The sequence below is a fragment of the Bubalus kerabau genome, chromosome 18 (genome assembly GCF_029407905.1).
Source record: "Bubalus kerabau isolate K-KA32 ecotype Philippines breed swamp buffalo chromosome 18, PCC_UOA_SB_1v2, whole genome shotgun sequence".
Taxonomy (NCBI): Eukaryota; Metazoa; Chordata; class Mammalia; order Artiodactyla; family Bovidae; genus Bubalus; species Bubalus kerabau.
This window is the reverse complement of record NC_073641.1, coordinates 68,649,189-68,668,071: the sequence shown is the minus strand read 5'-3', so window position 1 is coordinate 68,668,071 and position 18,883 is coordinate 68,649,189. Positions and strand designations below refer to the sequence as shown.

At 52.2% G+C, this 18,883-nt stretch overlaps 1 protein-coding gene and 1 non-coding gene across 2 annotated transcripts in view; both read right to left on the bottom strand.

Moving 5' to 3' along the window:
• Positions 1–1,196: 1,196 nt before the first annotated feature.
• Positions 1,197–18,883, bottom strand: part of NSUN2 (NOP2/Sun RNA methyltransferase 2) — a 33,237-nt gene continuing 15,550 nt past the window's right edge. Inside the window, exons 9-19 of the mRNA XM_055554686.1 lie at positions 15,699–15,829; positions 12,747–12,820; positions 12,033–12,163; positions 11,601–11,697; positions 7,607–7,791; positions 7,244–7,336; positions 6,377–6,512; positions 5,334–5,414; positions 4,976–5,114; positions 3,893–3,932; positions 1,197–2,204 (exon numbers count right to left, since the gene is read on the bottom strand). Of these exons, the coding sequence (XP_055410661.1) occupies positions 1,829–2,204; positions 3,893–3,932; positions 4,976–5,114; positions 5,334–5,414; positions 6,377–6,512; positions 7,244–7,336; positions 7,607–7,791; positions 11,601–11,697; positions 12,033–12,163; positions 12,747–12,820; positions 15,699–15,829 (1,483 nt within the window). The 3' untranslated portion in view covers positions 1,197–1,828. The remainder of the gene's footprint in view (positions 2,205–3,892; positions 3,933–4,975; positions 5,115–5,333; positions 5,415–6,376; positions 6,513–7,243; positions 7,337–7,606; positions 7,792–11,600; positions 11,698–12,032; positions 12,164–12,746; positions 12,821–15,698; positions 15,830–18,883) is intronic.
• LOC129633511 (small nucleolar RNA SNORA70) lies at positions 17,722–17,855 on the bottom strand. The gene has a single exon (XR_008705090.1). It is a non-coding gene; the product is annotated as a small nucleolar RNA SNORA70 (small nucleolar RNA).

Sequence of the window (18,883 nt, the reverse complement as noted above, 5' to 3'; positions counted from 1 at the left end):
GGGACTGCATCACCAACTCAATGGACATGAGTTTGAACAAACTCCAGGAGTTGGTGATGGACAGGGAGGCCTGGCGTGTTGCAGTCCATGGGGTCGCCAAGAGTCAAACGCAACTGAACTGAACTGATGGTAAAAAACTGGTTCAGGAAAAACTACCAAGAGTAATTAAAGTCTGATAAGGAAGAGGGAAGAAATGTGCAAGCAGCTTTAACCTCAGTAAAACTTAACTAGGAAAATCTGTAAGATCACTTCAGGCATTATGGACATTTTTAACATTACTTCTTCCAACCCACGAGCATGGAGTATCTTTCCATTTATTTGCATCTTCAATTTCTCTCATCCACGTCTTAACAGTTTTCAATGCACAGAATTTTCATGTAAGGTATCTCACTTTAAGAAACCGTTACTGTCTTTGGTGTCAAGTTACTGAGCTTATTTTCTAAAGAGAAAAACAGTCCTTATCTTTTGAATTGTTAGAAACGACCTACTTCAAAACAACAGAAAAAGGTGGGAAATAAGCAGAGGTACTAAGACGACTGTGCGCACTGTGAAAGCCGTTGGGGACCTGAGTGTTCACTGTACCGTAATCTTTTTTTAAAATTGACTGCCTTGAAAAGCGGCATCCCCAGCACCCAGAGCTCTGCCTGGCACCCGGCAGGGACTCAGTTAACGGATTAACTGATGCAGCCAGACGGCACTTGCCAGGCGAGCGCAGTGCCCCAAGGAGCAGGCTGTCAGTCCCCAGGCTGCTAAGAGGCCCTTCTCGGCCAAGCCAGACTCACTGCGCTGCAGCGTCAACACCGCCCTCTAGAGGATAAAAGGTGACGTAGGCAAGTCCTCTCAAGTGCTCTCACGCCCAGCCTTGGACTTCATTAAAGAGCTGGACTTCCCCTGTGGCTCAGATGGTAAAGAATCTGCCTGCAACGCAAGAGACACAGGTTCAATCCCTGGGTCGGGAAGATCCCCTGCAGAAGGGAATGGCCACCCACTCCAGTGTTCTTGCCTGGAGAATATCATGGACGGGGGAGCCTGGCGGGCTGCAGTCACGACCGAGTGACTTTGACTTCACGTCTTCACATTAACATTCCCTCCACCAGCTAAGAAGCTTTTAATTCTAACACTTCCATTTGCTCCAAAATAAGTCTGTTCCTTCTACCACACGAAGTGGAGTACAACTTGAGTCACACACATACATGTTTTCATTAACAATTCTTTATTTAAACTTTCCAAGGATCCCAAACCCCATTTAAAAAGTATTTAATTGCAGAGCATTCCAATCAAAGCACACGAAACCCTCATAACTAGTATCACAACTCACAATAAGCTCTTACTGTGAGATAGTTTGTTTTACCCTTTATTACAAAGGCACAGGAAGTCATCTGACACCTCAGATGTTAACCCCACCGCATACTAACGTCACACTCATGTGCAACTCAATACAATTATTAAAGCTGACAGTACAGTCTTCCAATGACCTGGAAATAGTGACAGACTCTCTCTATAAATAACACTTAAAAAGAGGTTCTGGGCCTTAAGACCAATACAGGCATAACAAAGGGGACCTGAAACTTCCTGCCAGGGCAGTTGCATTTCGTGGCAGAGTAAGACTTCTAATGATCCAAGTCTGTTTCTTGCAACAGGCACAGCGGATCAACTTTGCTCAAGATACAAAGTGAGCACTTACTAACAAGCTAAAAAGATACTTTCTGTCAGCTCCACGTGAAGGGAGTCCTGGGATCATTCCGAGACCAGGCCTCCTGTCAGCTCCGTCTTCACAGGCACGTCCTAGATCTGGTCTTCGGGACAACACCGGCGGGGCCCCCGCGGCTCACCGGGGCAGGCCAGCCTCCGCTGGGTCCCCGCCTGAGGAAGCGTCCGGGCCGGCCTCTTGTTCAGCACCGGCCCCGTCTTCCTGCTCCGCGGGGCTGCCGGCACCCGGCCCATCTTCCGGCTCCGCGGGGCTGGCCGCACCCGGCCTGTCTTCCGGCTCCATGGGGCTGCCCACACCCGGCCCGTCTTCCGGCTCCGCGGGGCTGGCCGCACCGGGCGCCGCAGCAGCGCCCTCTCGCTTCTTTCCCACCGGCACCTCCAGCCCCATCATGCGCAGGTAGTGCAGCCGCTCGTTCCTGGGCACGAAAGTCCGCACGGAGGCCTTGCCGCGCCAGCCGCACAGCACGATGGGGCACTGCAGCGTGTCCGGCTTCCTGCGCACAGAGCGGCTCCCGGTTAGCGGTCCTCGTCTGCTCAAGGCAGCCTCAGAGGCCAGCGCAGACGACCGCGGCCACAGCTACCCCCAAGCCGGTCTGCCGTCCTACGGGCGTCCCTCCTCCCGACTCGAATACCGCCAAGACCCTCAGGCTGGCCAGTGTCTCCCTCTACAAACTCGGGGGCGAGCCCCCAGGTCTGCAAACTTCCAGCACTCTCAGCGTGAGCATCTGCAGACACGTGCACCCTCTCAAGTCTGAAGGCCTATCCCTACGCCTCCCTGCCTACTGATTGACAAGGCACGCAGCCCTGTCCCTCACAGCCCATCCGGACACACGAGCACACCGAGGCCCCCAGAGGCTGGATGACACGGCCCGGAGCTGGGATGGCAGGAGCTCAGGGTCGGGGACCAGGGCACCCGCCCTCCCCACACTCGAGGCTCCTGACAACCCAGTCTGGGTCCCCACCCCTGACAACACAGCCCGGACGCACCGGCCTGTCCTAAGGAGGAGGGTGCTGACGGTCGGTGCCACTTGCGTGCCCCTTACCCAGCACCCTGCCTGTCACTGGGGGCCACACGCACTGCTGTTTCGCTCCTTTCGCAGGAGACTCTGGTCTAGTTTTTGAGCTCCTAAGGCCTCATTAAGTAAACACGTGTCCCAAGCCCACTGGCGACAGGCATCAGTGATGCAGGCGGAGCAAGAACCAAACAAGGGTTTAAGTAATAATTAAGAAAAAACAAACAGAAAAAGATGAGAAAGGCCTGAACCAGTAAGAAAAACCACTAAAAGAGAGAGAAATCTATTGGACCTTTCTATTTTTTTAGAACAATTTTAGTTGACTAAAAAAACGATGAGAGAAAAACCTAAGACAATCTCATACTCCAGTTTTCTTCCTTAAAAAAAAACAAACATCTAATTCCTGAAGCTCTTTTCACCTGTGTACTTCAACTGGTAGAAACCAGCGTATGTGGAACACTGAACCCACATCTTAAAACTGCCTATTTTAAATTTTCTGTGAGCCGCCTAAGTACTAATATCTTAAAACTGACCTGCCCCCTCCACCCCGGGCGGTGCAGAGCCCCCTGAGGCCAGGCCACCGCCCCGCTGGCTCCGCCTCAGGGGCTGGGCCCCCAGCTTCCCTCCCACCACCCAGACTCAGGCCAAGGCCCGCCTCGGGAGGAGCTGCCCAAACCGCTCTCCAGCCCAGGGCCTGTTCTCTCTCCTCCTCGGGAGGCGGCATTTTGTCAGAGGCAGCTGTTGAGTGGGGACCATCTGGGATGCAGATGCTGACTTGGCCACCCCCCACCCCGCTGAGGGCCCCAGGCTGGCACTCAAGTGCCCTGTCCCGTTTCTGGCAAGTGCGGACCACCCGGAACCAGACCCTCCTGTGAGGGGTGTCACGGAGCAGTGGTCCTGGGGGCCATGGCGGCTGGCACGGCCACCCCCACGGGCAGGGCAACAGTACCAGACACAGCCGGCAGGCGTGGGAGAACGCAGCCTCTCTCAACGGCCCATCTTCACAATGACCCTTCGCTTTATCCTCCGAACAAACATGCATAGGTGTTTCATAAAGAGTATCATCACGGTGACACCCGGGAACACTGCAGTTCTGAAAGGCTTCTAAGACACAACCCTGCCCTCCCCCACAGAACATGGAGGCTTCGAGGGCGGAGCATCTCACTTACGTGGGGTCCGGCTCGTACTTCAGGACGACGCTGCCCTTGGCTGGAAGAGAAACAGACACCGCTGGTTGAGCCCTCCGGGCCCAGACGCCTCTGCTGCCCTCGTTCATGGGCCCAGAGGAGAGAACCTAGATGCTAGGTCTCAGGGGTCTCGGAGGAGGCCAGAGGCCTTCCTTTAGAAGCCCACCAGGCTGCCCCACACCAGGTACCAAGTGGGGCCGTGGAGACAGTGGAGTCAGAGCGCTCAGGGATTCGGCTGCTCTGCAAGGCTCTTTTGGACGCAGGGAGATGGGGATTAACTGCTTAATTCTCAAAATGCAAGATTAAAAAGATAATTGGTCCAACTCCCAGAAACAGCGGGAAAGAACATATAAAAATTGTCAAAATCATACTGTAATCATCTAAAGGCAGGATTAAAAGGAAAAAAACAAAATTGACTCCAAGCAGTTCCCTTATCCTTGACAACAACCCCCACGGTGAACGTGGCTCCACCCGAGGAGTCGAACGAGGGGAGGCGCCGGGGCCTCAGGGCCGCAGCGTGCCTGCGCGACTTTAATACTGGATCTATACCGTCTCCCTCAAACTGAGCCAGAAACGCGGGTTCAGCGATAAAGAAGGAAGCGAGAACAGAAAGCAAATGCAATTAGAATCCCCGGCGGCCCTATTTTCATTCTGAGCTGAAAACCTCACTAGAGAGATGTAGGGTGGAAGGCTGGGAGACAGGAAAGCCCGGCTGAGCCTGACGCGCCCTGCAGCCCGGGGGGCTGGCCAAGACGCCAAACGAACCACATCCTGTGCTGGCTGCCCTCCTGGGCCTTGGCTTCCTCGCCCACAGATCCCCACCCCATCGGCCGGCCCCACACCTGCACAAGCTGGCCGAGGGGCGGGCCGGGGAGAGCAGGGACTAACCCCCCATCGGCGTGCGGGGCCTACCGCCTCCGTCCCTCAGATCCCTCGGCAGGTGGACGCAGGCCCTGAGAACCGAGCCTCAGCGTGCAGAACATGGAGGCGAGAAAGGCCCAGCAGGCGGGAGCGCCGAGCCGCCCCGGGTGAGGACGGGCTGCGTCTCCGCGTCAGGCCGCTTACCCATGTCCTTGACCTGGCTGTAGGCCTCGCTGCTGAGCTTCCTAAAGAACGGGTTTTCCTGGGTTAACAGAACTTGGACGTCTTCTATCGATACGGTGATGATTCTTGAGTTAATAAATGGATATAACGTATATATTCCCTGGGGGATACAGAGAGCCATCACCCTGACGACCAGTGTGAGGCGGTGCCCGGGGTCCAGCCCCTCACCGCGGCCCCTACCCGGGGGTGGGGGGACCCCAGTGACACGGGGGTCGCACAGGCAGACATACCCCCCAGCCCGGGAGAGCTCAGAAACCACGAGAGCTCCCGCTGGAGGCAGAAACCAGGCCGGCTCAGAAACACCCTTCCACACCCTCACCTCCTGTGCCAACCGGAAAGCACAGTCGAACTCTTCACCGCTGTTATTTCGACACCAGACTTTAATCCCGGTGTTAATCACCTGTGATGGAAAACACAGATGAAACAAATGCATGAAAGTGGAAGTCAGGAAAATCAACGGGAATACTCCCTTCCGTCAGCCCCCGAGGAGACAAAGCTGTCAGCAGCTGCTCAAAGAAAGAAAGAAGTGGCCGCCACGGTCCTCTGACTAAAACAGACACTCTCTCAGCCTGACTGAAATCCTCCAGCGTTCTGCTTTACGTGGCTTATACTAACACTTAGTACATGCGTGTGTACGCGCTCAGTTGCGAAGTCCTGTCCGACTTTTTGAGACCCCATGGACTGTAATCTGCCAGTCTCCTCTGACCATGGATTTCCCAGCCAAGAATACTGGAGTGGGTTGCCATTTCCTTTTCCAGAGGATCTTTCTGACCCAGGGATCAAAGCCATGTCTCCCACATTGGCAGGCGGATTTTTTTTTTTTTTTACCACTGAGCCACCAGGGAAGCCCAATAATTAGCACTTAAATAAGACACTAAAACTAGGAAACTCTGAGAACACAAGAAATGCATGCGGTCCACGGGCCATCAGGAGCAAGGCTGCCGTCACCCTGGAAACCCCGGTGGGCCCCCGAGAAAGGACAGTGTCCGAGCCCTGTTCTGAGAATATGTGACGCCCAGGACCTTCAGACCACACGGAGGTAGGCCGTGTGAAACAAACAGACGAGAGGGAAATGAGCTGGGAACACAGTAAAGCAAGTAAAACGCAGGCCCTAAAGGCTACCGTTAAGGACACATGAAACCAAGGCCCACAGAGCACCAGGCAGGCCCCTGTGCCCCAGGACACAGACTGCGGGAAGGACGCGGCCAGGCCGCCCGCGCCCACTGGCGGCTCTGAGACCCCCGGGCGGGCGGCCCGCGCCCACTGGAGGCTCTGAGACCCCCAGGCGGGCGGCTGGGCCCCGGCCCCTCCAACAAAGCGGGAGCAGCAAGAAAGGACGGCCCTCCGTGGCCGGGACCCCACCTTCATCCTCTCGCTGTTGTTCAGCAGCACGTTTCTCAGCTCCTTGGACACCATGTAGAGCTGCCTCTTCTTTCCTTCCGTGGTACGGGTTAACAGATTCGCCTTTGGGAACGAGGGGTCCAAAGCATAAAACTTCCTGTGAAAGAGACACAGTTGGTTTACGAGAGTTCAGCTCAAACGTGACGCCGGCCTTGTGGCGTCCCGCCCCCTGCACGGTCTAACGTCTCACGCTCATGTGGTTCAGGGCCGGGGGCTCTGCCCTGGACGCCCACTGTCTAATCCTAATGTCCCCCGTTTGGCCTGCACCTCCTGGATCCAGGACCTGCGTTCACAGGCACAGCGTCTCCCTCGAATTCCAACAACACACCTGAGAACACTCCCCCTTCACGGACATTTTAGGAGGGATTTTCACAAACAAAGGCAAAGGACCAGTCATCTACAGGACAGCATATGTGACCACTTTGGTTCACAGACGCTAAATTTAATAGACAAGGAAGAAGTGAACCCGACAGATATCCTGAGCACCTTTCCCCTGTGATCGACCCGGAAACCCCACCCGACCAACCCTCCCTAACCGGCAGCAAGGTGGGGCGCCCTGGCCACGGACCCCCACCGAGGGCTTCCCACTCAGGCCCCCAGTCCAAAGTCCCCATCTCTGTCATCTCTGCCTTCAGGGGTCCAGCATTCTCTGATGACTGCTCACCTTAAACTGAAGGGTTTGGTAAACACCCTCTAAAGCTTCAACCAGCTCTCATAGGCAATTAAAAAGGAGCTAAAAGAACAACTATGGTTACATGTGACCACGTGTGCATTTAACCCCACGGTAAACATAAACGAGGAATTATAACAGGACAAACAAATCCTTACTGGATAGGTGGAAACAGCGGGTCGTCTTCGGGAATAAACACAAAGGGATCTTCCTTAAACCCAAACAGCTTCATTTTCTTGGATGGAGGAGGGCTGAGGCGGGTTATGGGATGAGGGCATCCGTCAGCAAGGGGTCGCAGTAGTCCCTCCAGCCCACTCCTCCCCGCAGCCCCACCCCACCCTGCAGGGACGCGGGTCTGTTCCTTGCGGAGGACGGTTCGAGGCGTCCATCCCCTGGGGTTAGCCCTGGGGCCCACACAGCCAGGACCTGCTCGCCCCTGCGAAGCCGCCACTCGGACCCTGCTGAACCCCGAGGGCTGGGCAGACGCTGGGGTGCGAGGGCCACGACGCAGCGGTCCTCACCCGCACACGCCGTCCCTCTTACTCCCACTGTCGTCCACGTTCTCCGCTCTCTCCACTGCTCCTGTGTCGCTGATTCCAGGTGCCAGCTTGCTCTCCAGCTCCGAGGTGTTGGAGGTGCAGCCCGCCATGGGCTCCGCAGGGCTTGGGGGGACGGGGGCCCGCAGCTCCGCTGGCTCACCCTGCAGCTGGACAGGGACACGCTCGTTAACACCCGGACAGCAACCGCCTCTGTCCTGACACAGGCAGAGAAGATTCCAGGGCCACAAAACCCACCCGAACGAATACAGCAATTCACATGCAAAAGACAGACAACAGGATTCTTTAAAAAAGTATTTTAAATCTGCTATTATAAGCAGAATTCATGGGCACAGAGTCTAGTTTTAACTTCCTGTTTCTTAGCGGGGGCCAGCAACACCGGCCTGTCTTCACCCAGAAATTCTTCCGGGCATCTGCTCTGTGCGGTGAGTCACACACTTCCAGACACGCTACACGGGGCCGAGAAGAAAGACAAGGACTCAAAGAGAGGAGAGTGGAAACGCTCCAGGGCCCGGGGACCAACTGAAGAAAGATGAAGTGCACCTCCCATGATGGAGGGACCACTTGTCGAAAATGAGCAAAGTGTCTTACTGCCGTTACCTTTTTACGTATACCTTATATAAGATCTTAAGACAATAAAAGACCGCGTGACACACAGCACAGGGACTACTGGTAACAACGCTGCTTATATATTTCAAACTTGCTATGAGAGACCTTAAAAGTTCTCACCTTGAGAAAAAGACACACCACAACCAGGTATATATACACAGAATCACCTTGGTGCGCCCCTGAACTGACACGATGGTCTGTGTCCATTACACCTCAACTTGGTAAACTTCTTTAAAACCATATGTCCTTTCTAACAAGTCACCAGACTGGTAAAAGTGGTATTTCCCAACCCTTATGAAGTGAGTTTACAAATTAGGTTATGTACTCAGGAAAGTCCAACACATCCGTCAAGTTCACAAAGCTATTAAGCGGACAGGCTGGTAAGGTTCTGTAACGCTGTGCAACACTGCCTCCCAGAAAACGTGGTTTAATTGTAAAAGAAAAAGGCAAACAAAGAACAAACCCCCAAATCCTCTGCCAAGGTTAGCAAGGCTGTGTGTCCTTTCCAGCCCGCCCCTCACGTCTGGAAACCGCCTGCTTTCCAGAGCCCCCTCCTGCGCCCCTTGGCCCAGGAAGCTCCTTCTGTTGGGCGCAATGCTGGGAGCTGACCCGGCGCGCTCGCGGTGCCAGCAACAGCACTCTGCGCATGCCTCTCCCGCCCGGCTCCTGCAGCGCCCACACTCTGCACCAACCCGACAGCGGCGTCCCGAAGACCGAGGCCCCCAGCAACAGCACTCTGCGCATGCCTCTCCCGCCCGGCTCCTGCAGCGCCCACACTCTGCACCAACCCGACAGCGGCGTCCCGAAGACCGAGGCCCCCAGCAACAGCACTCTGCGCATGCCTCTCCCGCCCAGCTCCTGCAGCGCCCACACTCTGCACCAACCCGACAGCGGCGTCCCGAAGACCGAGGCCCCCAGCAACAGCACTCTGCGCATGCCTCTCCCGCCCGGCTCCAGCAGCGCCCACACTCTGCATCAACCCGACAGCGGCGTCCCGAAGACCGAGGCCCCCAGCAACAGCACTCTGCGCATGCCTCTCCCGCCCGGCTCCAGCAGCGCCCACACTCTGCATCAACCCGACAGCGGCGTCCCGAAGACCGAGGCCCCCAGCAACAGCACTCTGCGCATGCCTCTCCCGCCCGGCTCCAGCAGCGCCCACACTCTGCATCAACCCGACAGCGGCGTCCCGAAGACCGAGGCCCCCAGCAACAGCACTCTGCGCATGCCTCTCCCGCCCGGCTCCAGCAGCGCCCACACTCTGCATCAACCCGACAGCGGCGTCCCGAAGACCGAGGCCCCCAGCAACAGCACTCTGCGCATGCCTCTCCCGCCCGGCTCCAGCAGCGCCCACACTCTGCATCAACCCGACAGCGGCGTCCCGAAGACCGAGGCCCCCAGCAACAGCACTCTGCGCATGCCTCTCCCGCCCAGCTCCTGCAGCGCCCACACTCTGCATCAACCCGACAGCGGCGTCCCGAAGACCGAGGCCCCCAGTCTTCCCACGGGGCCCCAGCAGCGCCACGCTAGGTGGGCTCACGAGTGCTCTGACCAGGTCAAATGCGACCAGTGCAAAGTAAGATGGATCTCAGAGTGCAAAATTCACAGTTTTTAAGTCTCAGAACGAAAGCATACAAACTACTTCATTAGTAACACTGTGACTGCATGAAAATCACATGTAATGTAATCACATGTAATGTACGGCAACAGCTGCAAGATGATTCAGTTGCAGACGAGGTCGGCATTCACATGTTGAGCGCCCGGCTCTGAGCTCCATGCCTCCTCTCCTGACGGGGGGCGAGGGGCTGTGAGAGGCAGGAGCCCCGCCTCCAGGGGACCCTCTCCAGCCTCACGAGCCCCAGGACGACTGCTCGGAAGCGCCGCGTCACCTCGCCATGAGGCTGTGCCCGCAGGCATCTACCTGGATGAGCCGTACCCTAGAGAATGGTTGGCTTCTGTTTCTCCGAAGGCTATAAGCACCATTGGTCCTCATCTTCCCACACGGACCTGAAGGAATTAGAGCCCCAGTGACCCCAGGCCCCGGTCCACGGCAACGGGAGGCATGCTGATGGACGAGCTATCAAGTCCCACCGCACGCTGACAAAGGGGGGTACCGCGCTTCACACCACAAGCCCGAGTTAAGACTCAGAGGCTGCCCTCGGGGTTCCCTGGTGGCTAGGGGTAAAGAATCCACCCGCCAGTGCCGGGGACCCGGGCCTGATCCCAGGTTCGGGGAGACCCCACAGGCCTCCGAGCAACTGAGCCCGCAGGCCACGATTACTGAGCCTGCGAGCCACAACTCACGAGCCCATGCACACTTCCTGGAGCCTGTGCTCCTTGACAAGAGAACCTGCTGCAAAGAGACGCCCCCACACCGTGACTAGAGAAAAGCCCTCACGGCAAAGACGGCCCAGCACAGCCAAAAACAAACAAAATTATTTAAAAAAAAAAGCAGCAGCCGCCCTCTCCCCACCTCTCTGCCTCACGGCCTCCCTCACACAACCCTGGGGGCGGCTGAGGTTCGTTATGATGGATCAGCCCTGCCCACGTCCACCTGAGGCAGGCCTGGACAGCCTGGCATTGCCCCTCACGGCCAAGGGGAAGGCTGCCGGCCTGTGGCTGGCAGAGCTGTCCCAGCTGAAAACCACCCATGGGAACGCAGGGCTCAGACACCACCAGCAGGGATTCTGACTGAGCCACAGAGCGGTCTTCACGCCTCTTCAAGTTTTGTTAAAGAAGCAAGTTGAAGATGCAGAAGGAAGGTGTGTGTATGTTAAGTCGCCCGGTCATGTCCGACTCTGCAGTCCATGTCTACTCCAAGGACCATAGCCCATGCAATTCCCAAACTCCACATTTTCCACTTCCCTTATAAGGTGGCTCAGCTGGTAAAGAATCTGCCTGCAATGTGGGAGAGACCTGGGTTCCATCCCTAAGTTGGGAAGATCCCCTGGAGAAGGGAAAGGCCACCCACTCCAGTATTCTTGGGCTTCTCTGTGGCTTAGCTGGTAAAGAATCTGCCTGCAATATGGGAGACTTGAGTTCGATCCCTGGGTTGGGAAAATTCCCTGGAGAAGGGAAAGGCTACCCACTCCAGTATTTTGGCCCGGAGAATTTCATGGATGGTACAGTCCATGGAGTCACAAAGAGTCAGACACAACTGAGCGACTTTAATTAAAAGTTTTAAGAAACTGCTGCTTTTTGGAAAACTCAAAAATGTAAGGACACCATCACCACCACACACACAAGAACACCCAACTGCCCTCCACCCTGCAAACACGCTCCGTGGTCAGCTTCTGCCTCAACTGCACAGAAAGGCCACACAGCACGCTCTGCTGTCCTGGAAGACGTTTACCTTTGGGGGACGTTTATTCCATGGCATTGAAGAGTTCTTCACCAACACCGCCACAAAGAACCCTCCAGTGTTCTGATGATGTGGTAATATTCTAAGACTGAAAAAGCACACACATACACAATTTACCCTTTTTAACTGATCCAAAATATAATCTCACAACATAATATATTACTCACACAATACAATACACAACCCTCACCAAGAGAATGGCAGTGTGGCATCCGTAAGGAGTTAATAACGCAATGTCTAAAACACCACCATTTATGTTCACACCAGTTTGTTTTTTTAAGTTTACAACACAACTGCTTGCTGCCAGCAGCTAAGAGACACTGAGAACCTTACTTGCTGAAAAGTTCAGGTCCAGGAGTTCAGCCAAGGGCGCAGCACAGCCCATGCAGGAAATGCCCAAGACGCATCTCCCCGGAAACTCACCACCGCTCCAGGTGCATGGCCTGAAGCTTCTCGGGGTCCTTCGGGGGGAACATGGTCGGCCGGATCTGGGTGTGTCTGTTGTGGGGGACATCGTCCCAGGATGCGAACCACTGCCCATCTTTCGTCATCACCTGCAGGGCCAGAGGGTTGGGACTCAATGACCAGCCCATCTGAGAGCAGGGAAAGCCAGAGGAGGGGGTGGGGAAGCTCTCAAGAGATGGCACGTCTCATTTCTCCCCAAAGAGAGGAGGACGGTTTGCAAAGAAAGAAATGACACCATCTTTTATTCCATGAACCAGGACACTCATTCTATGAGGTGGCATTCTCATTTTCCAAGCGGGTTATTTTTTTTTTCTTTTATAAAACAAGCCTCAGACTGTTCCTGGGCTAACACTGAGAAGTGAATTGCTTCCTACTGGAAACAAAGCTTGGAATCCCAGCCAATTAAAAGGAAGAAAGCAAAGCTATACTTGTACATGAACAAAGCTGACTTGTGATTGCAGAATAAAGGCAGGAAAACTTCCACTGCCAGAAATATTTGTATAAACGTACCGTTTGTCATTAAACATAATTCTGAAACTGATTCTAAGTTGCATAATCAAATGAACCATTTATTCAAGTTACCCTAGAGTGGATGCTTTAAAATTCTCACGACTCTAAGAGGCCTAGTAAGTTGACCCGCCCTTTTGAGCCAGAGTCCTGGCGGGAGACTACCTTCCACTGCAAGAGCCCAGGCACCCACTTCAGTCCTGGCAACTCTGAGGACACGTCGGCGAGCTCCAAAGCACCTGCGGGTCAACAGCAAAACAAAAACTCCCGTTATCCCAGTGAAAGGAACAGCTGTAAAAGATCGCACACTGTAAGATCCTGTTTACAGAGACTGTCCCAGGAGGCCAGACCCACCCAGACAGAGCAGATCAGAGACTTCTGGGGTGGGTCAGGGACTGACCGTAAATGAGCTCTTCTCCACAGCGTAGTATCAAGAGTCACTCAAGACCACGGAACTGCACACTTAGAGCAAGTGCCGCCACGTGGGTAAAGGGCAGCACAGGAGCTGCTGCAGGAAGCGGCTGCAGAGTCCACGCTGCGCCCGAGATGCGGCCGCGGCAGGCGGCCTAGAAATGCACACAGGGCTGGACCCCGCGCTCGGCCGGTTCCTGGTCTCCAGTCACACCAAGGAATGATCTGCGTCTACATGCCTTTATCTCGAACAAACATACCGATCCAAAAAGCAACACGATGAAACTGTGGACATTTTTAAACATTCAGCTTCAGGTCCAAGCTGGTTTTCTAAAACGGCCATCAGGACGACAGCCCCCTTCTAAAGCGGTGTTCATAGGAGCGCCATTACAAGAAGCTCTACTCTGGGGCCGTTACAGGAAACCTCTCAGATGAACTACCCACCACAACGCACGGACAGATCCATGGACAGCCTCACAAAAAGGAAAATCCAACACAGCTCCGTGGAAGCTGTGAAAAATGCAGGGCTCATGAAAACAAAGCAGAAGAATCCCCAAGGCGGGGGTCCAACAGTGAGAAACCTTCGACAAAAGCGTCACGCTGGCCGCCACAGTACATCCAAATATTCCGGCTTCTAAATGCGAACACCAGGTAACAGTGCAAACACGGAAACTGGTTTTCTCAATCCAGCGCTGCCTGGGCTCAGCGGTGACTCTCTGCTAGCATCTGGGTCAGAAGCGAGCACTGACCGAATGCCTACTGGCCACCTGTCCCCCCTGCTGGGTCTGAGGATGTTCAGGTGGGGGCCCCACCCCTGCAGTTAAGATCCCCAGCAAATGCAGAGGACAAGACCCGGCAAGAGTCACTGTCTGATGAAGCCACGTCTACACACACGCCTCTGATGGAGCACGGGAATGAGACGCCCACGACGTGGGCTGGAGCAGCCGCGCGCAGAGACAGCGGTGACAGCAGAACGCAGACGGAAGGCCCGCCCGCCCGGAGAGGGTGCTCAGGGGACAGGGCCCTCGCCTACTGTCAAACTGCATCTCCCTCGACCTTCCTCGTCACAGGCCTCCTGAAACACAGCACCACCAATAGTGAGGAGCTTTTCCATACGGAAAACATGACACAGAAATCAAGTCCCAGATAAGAGTAGCGAAACAAAATACGACACAGGAAATTCAAACTGAAAGGACCGCAAAGGTGAGAACAGGAGGGCTGACCTCACAGCACAGGCCTTTCAGCCACTGAGAAGAATGTAACAGAAGCTGAGACAGTCGTGGACACCATCTCAGGAAATGCACACCAGTTTTAGGATCTACATTTCAACCTGTTTCATACGCAAGTAGCATTCTATTCAGGAGATGTAATTAGTTTTAAATTTCCCACTATTTGCTTTAAGGAGAATTTGATGGAAAAGGTTAACATTTCAGCAAAAACATAATAGGAGAAATATTTGACATGAAAACATGAAACGTTATGTCTGGTCCCTCAGCGTAAAACCGTGTGGTAAGACCTCCCTCCCATTGGGATGGTTAATATTCAAGAAAGCAGAAAATGGCGAGTGCTAGTGAGGATGCAGAGGAACTGGAAAACCCGTGCACTGCTGGTAGAGACATAAAATGGTGCGGCTGCTGTGGAAAAAGCATTGTGGGTCCTCAACAAACAAACACAGGATCACCACAGGCTGCAGCAATTTCACTCTCGTATACACCCAAAAGAACTGAGAGCGGGGTCTTTCAAGAGTCGCTGGTATAGCCAGGTGCAAAGCAGCGTTATTCACAGCAACTAAAATGTGGAAGCGACCCAAGCATCCACCGACAGATCAATGGATGAACAAAGTACGGTCTAAACATACAATGAATATCTTCAGCCTTAAAAACGAGGGAAATTCTGAGAGTATATCATCTAACGTGAATAAACCTTGGGGACATGATCCTAAATAAGCCGGTCAGTCACACAAAAAAATGCTGCATGATTCCGCTCAGAGGCGATACCTAGAGCAGTCACACAGAGAGACAGAAAATACAGCAGGGAGGGCAGGGGCGGGGGGGATATGGGGGAGCTGCTCAAAGGGCCTAGAAGTTCATTTGCAAGATCAAGAGCTCGGGAGCCTGGCTACACAAGAGTGAACACAGTTACGCTGGTGAACTGCATGTTTTAAATTAACTGTATAATTTCAAATTACGTGTGTTTTACCACAGTTAAAACTTTTAAAAAATGCAACGGTGTGGTAAAGGATCTGATACCACCTTTCAAACTTATAGAAAGAAAACAGGCAAAACTCATTTCTCATGAAAAATGACAAATTCATTATAGAAGCATGTCTGTAATCAGGGCTACCTCATTCTGAGGATTCCCAAGTGGCGCTAGTGGCAAAGACCCTGCCCGTCAATGCCGGAGACATAAGAGAGGTGGGCCTGTCTGGGAAGTTCCCTGGGAGGAGGGCACTGCAACCCACTCCAGTATTCGTGCCTGGAGAATCCCATGGACAGAGAAGCCTGGACGGCTACAGTCCATAGGCTTGAAAAGAGTCGGACCCAACTGAAGCGACTTGACAAGCACGCATACACCTCATTGTAGGGTTTATGGACTAATCATACAAGCTAATGTCCGTGAACAAAGTTAGAAAAAGTCTACAGGAGAACACACCACAGCAATAAAGGTTCTGAAATACATTTTCTTAAAGATCCGTCATGCACTTACCTTCACTCTTTTCCAGTAGAGACGCTATGACGGCTTCATCCTCGATGGGATTCAGCGAACACGTAGAGTACACCATCCTGCCCCCCTCCACTAGCTGCTCAGCACCCCGTGTTGCGATCCGCAGCTGTAAACTAAGGGCCAGATACCAGGTCACTTTACGCCAAGCACAACCACACGGTGCACACGTCGCAGGCCCTACGAGAGCGGGTCTTCATTAGTTCAGGACAGACTTGGTGGCTCAGACGCTAAAGCGTCTGCCTACAATGCGGGAGACCCGGGTTCGATCCCTGGGTTGGGAAGATCCCCTGGAGAAGAAAATGGCAACCCACTCCAGTATTCTTGCCTAGAAAATCCCATGGACAGAGGAGCCTGGTTGGCTACTCTCCATGGGGTCGCAAAGAGTCGGACACAACTGAGCGACTTCACTATGACAGACCTACAACAAAATACAAAACACTCTCTGTAAAATGAACAATGCTCATTATTATACCTTTTAAGGTTCTAAACGAAGGCAGTGTAAGCCTATTTAAGGTGCTTCGTGCTGATTAAAAACAAGAGTCCCCAAGCCCTGCATTGTCCCTCCTCCCCTTGCCACTGGTGACCACCAGTCTGCTCCCCACATCTGTGAGCCTGATTTCCACCTGTGACAGTCACTAGCTTGCTGTATTTTTTAGATTCCACATGTAAGTGGCATCAGGTGGCACTTTATCTGTCTGGCTTACTTCACCTCGTATGATCATCGCTAAGTCCATCCACGTTGCTACAAATGGCACTATTTCATTATTTTTAACACATCCCAATATAGTTCCGAGGTAAAATTATGGAGAGAATTTGGGAAACCAACTGAATTATTACAAAACTTTCCCTTTTCAAAATGACAATGAAATTAATAAAACCGGGAGGTTGAGGGGACAGAAGATACCAGGAACGTATCTGTAGAAATCCTTCATCTCCCATGTGGGGAGCAACCGATACCCATAAACCCAGAATGTGCCACTCACAAAAATAGTGTGTCCAATCTTTTACAAGACTTTCCTTTTGTTCATAAGGCTCTTCACAGAAGAAATACCTTTTTGAATATCAGGATTTTCAATGTAACTCCATTTAAAAAAAAATTTTTTCAACATAACTCCATTTTATGTTCCTCTGTGAAAGTAAATCCCATCTTCTAAGTCTATGTGACACGCTTCATTTAAAAGTGAATTCTGTGCACTCGCTCATTTTCACTTGAGTTCTGGCTGTGCTAGGCCTCTGTTGCAGAGCACAGGCTCTAGCGCGAGGCCTCCAGCAGCTGCGGCTCACAGGCTCAGCTGCCCCAAGGCACGTGGGATCCTCCCAGACCAGGGCTCAAACCCACGTCCCCCGTGTGGGCAGGCAGATTCTTCATCACTGGGCCACCAGGGAGGTCCAATGCGATGCGATTAATACACTTAACCTACATTCGGTGTGTATACGTGTATGCAGATGGTATCCTCTAAGTGTTGACTATGACTATTTTAGGTGACCTCTGTAATCCTGATACTAATCTATATTGTCTAAATCTATTACTTAACTATTCTGATAATTGAAAAACAAAGTATCTGTAAACAGTGTTGATACTAACCTATATTATCTAAATTTATTACTTAACTATATCAATTCAATGCTTCACATGAAACAGGAATTTAGGTTTAGAATACACCAACTGCTAATAGAAAGAAAAATCATGTATTTGTATGGTCTTTTTAATAGTGAAATTTTCCTAATATATTGAATTCAGTTGTTAGCTTTATGCTTTGCTTGTCCACATGTTGGGAAAGGTTAACAGAACAGTAACAACATTGCTTATGAAAGTGAAAGTGAACTTTCTCAGTCGTGTCCGACTCTTTGCGACCCCATGGACTGTAGCCTACCAGGCTCCTCTGTCCATGGGATTCTCCAGGCAAGGGTTCTGGAGTGGGTTGCCATTTCCTTCTCCAGGGGATCCTCCCAACCCAGGAACAGACTGGGGACAGCAGGCCAGTCATGAATGCCGACTAGAAAGAGTTGTCTCCAAGGCCCCTTAGGGCAACCTGTGCAGGGAACAGGTGCGTACCCTCCCAAGGAGGCTGCCGTCTGCAGCCACTGCACACTGGGCTCCCACGGGGAAACGGGCACAGTCGGCTTAACTGGCTGCAACGCTGCTTATAGATACTTTTTTTTACTTTCATTATTTTTTCTGCACCAGTGGATTTTGGTTTTTTCTCAATTATCAGCATATTTAAGTAATAAATTTGGATAATGTAGATAAGTATCAACATTGTTTACAGATACTTTTTTTTAACTTTAATATTTTTTTTCTGTACCAGTGAATTTTGCTTCCCACCTCCGCCCAATTATCACAGTAGTTAAGCAATATATTTAGATAATATGGATTAGTATCAGGATTACAAAAATATTCATTAGGATACTCTAGATCAGGGCTTCACAGGTGGTGGTTCAATGGTACAGATCCGCCTGTCAATGAAGGAGACTCAGGTTTGATCCCTGGGTGGGGAAGATATCCCAGGGAAGGAAATGGCAACCCATTCCAGTATTCTTGCCTGGAAAAACCCCATGGACAGAGGAGCCCAGTGGCCTGTAGTCCACAGAGTTGCAAAGAGCTGGACACAACTGAGCAACTGAGCACACACGCGTGCACACTCTAGGTCACCCACAGTTCTGCATCTGTGATTCTGATGTTAAATGAAATAAAAAACCAAAGCTCTGTAGATAGTACAATTTAAAAAATTCCTATGCACAGGGAAACACTACAATACACGATGAATTATAAAAATATATCTGAGTTATAAGATTGCCTTTTTCCTTTCAGTTTTAAGAACTTTTCAAAAAATTTTTTAAAGATAGCCATAAATATTTCTGAGATCAGATGTTAAAAGGTAAAATAATTCAACACAAAGAACTGAAAACAGAGAGGAGAAAGATTAGTAAGAAACGGTCTTTTCATGGACAACATGTTTAGAAAATAAAAGGCATTTTTGATACATGCGTACCTGAAATGTATACAATTTCGTGTCCTACTCTTAAAAGGTTTCAGAACCAACTCCTGACAAATATGCAGACTCAAGAAGGCAGCTCCGAGGCTTGCGTCAGCCAGCTGAAGCTCTGCATGCTCAGGGATTCGATCGTAAGCCTTCACTCACCTCCTAGTCGCCCAGGGCCACCAG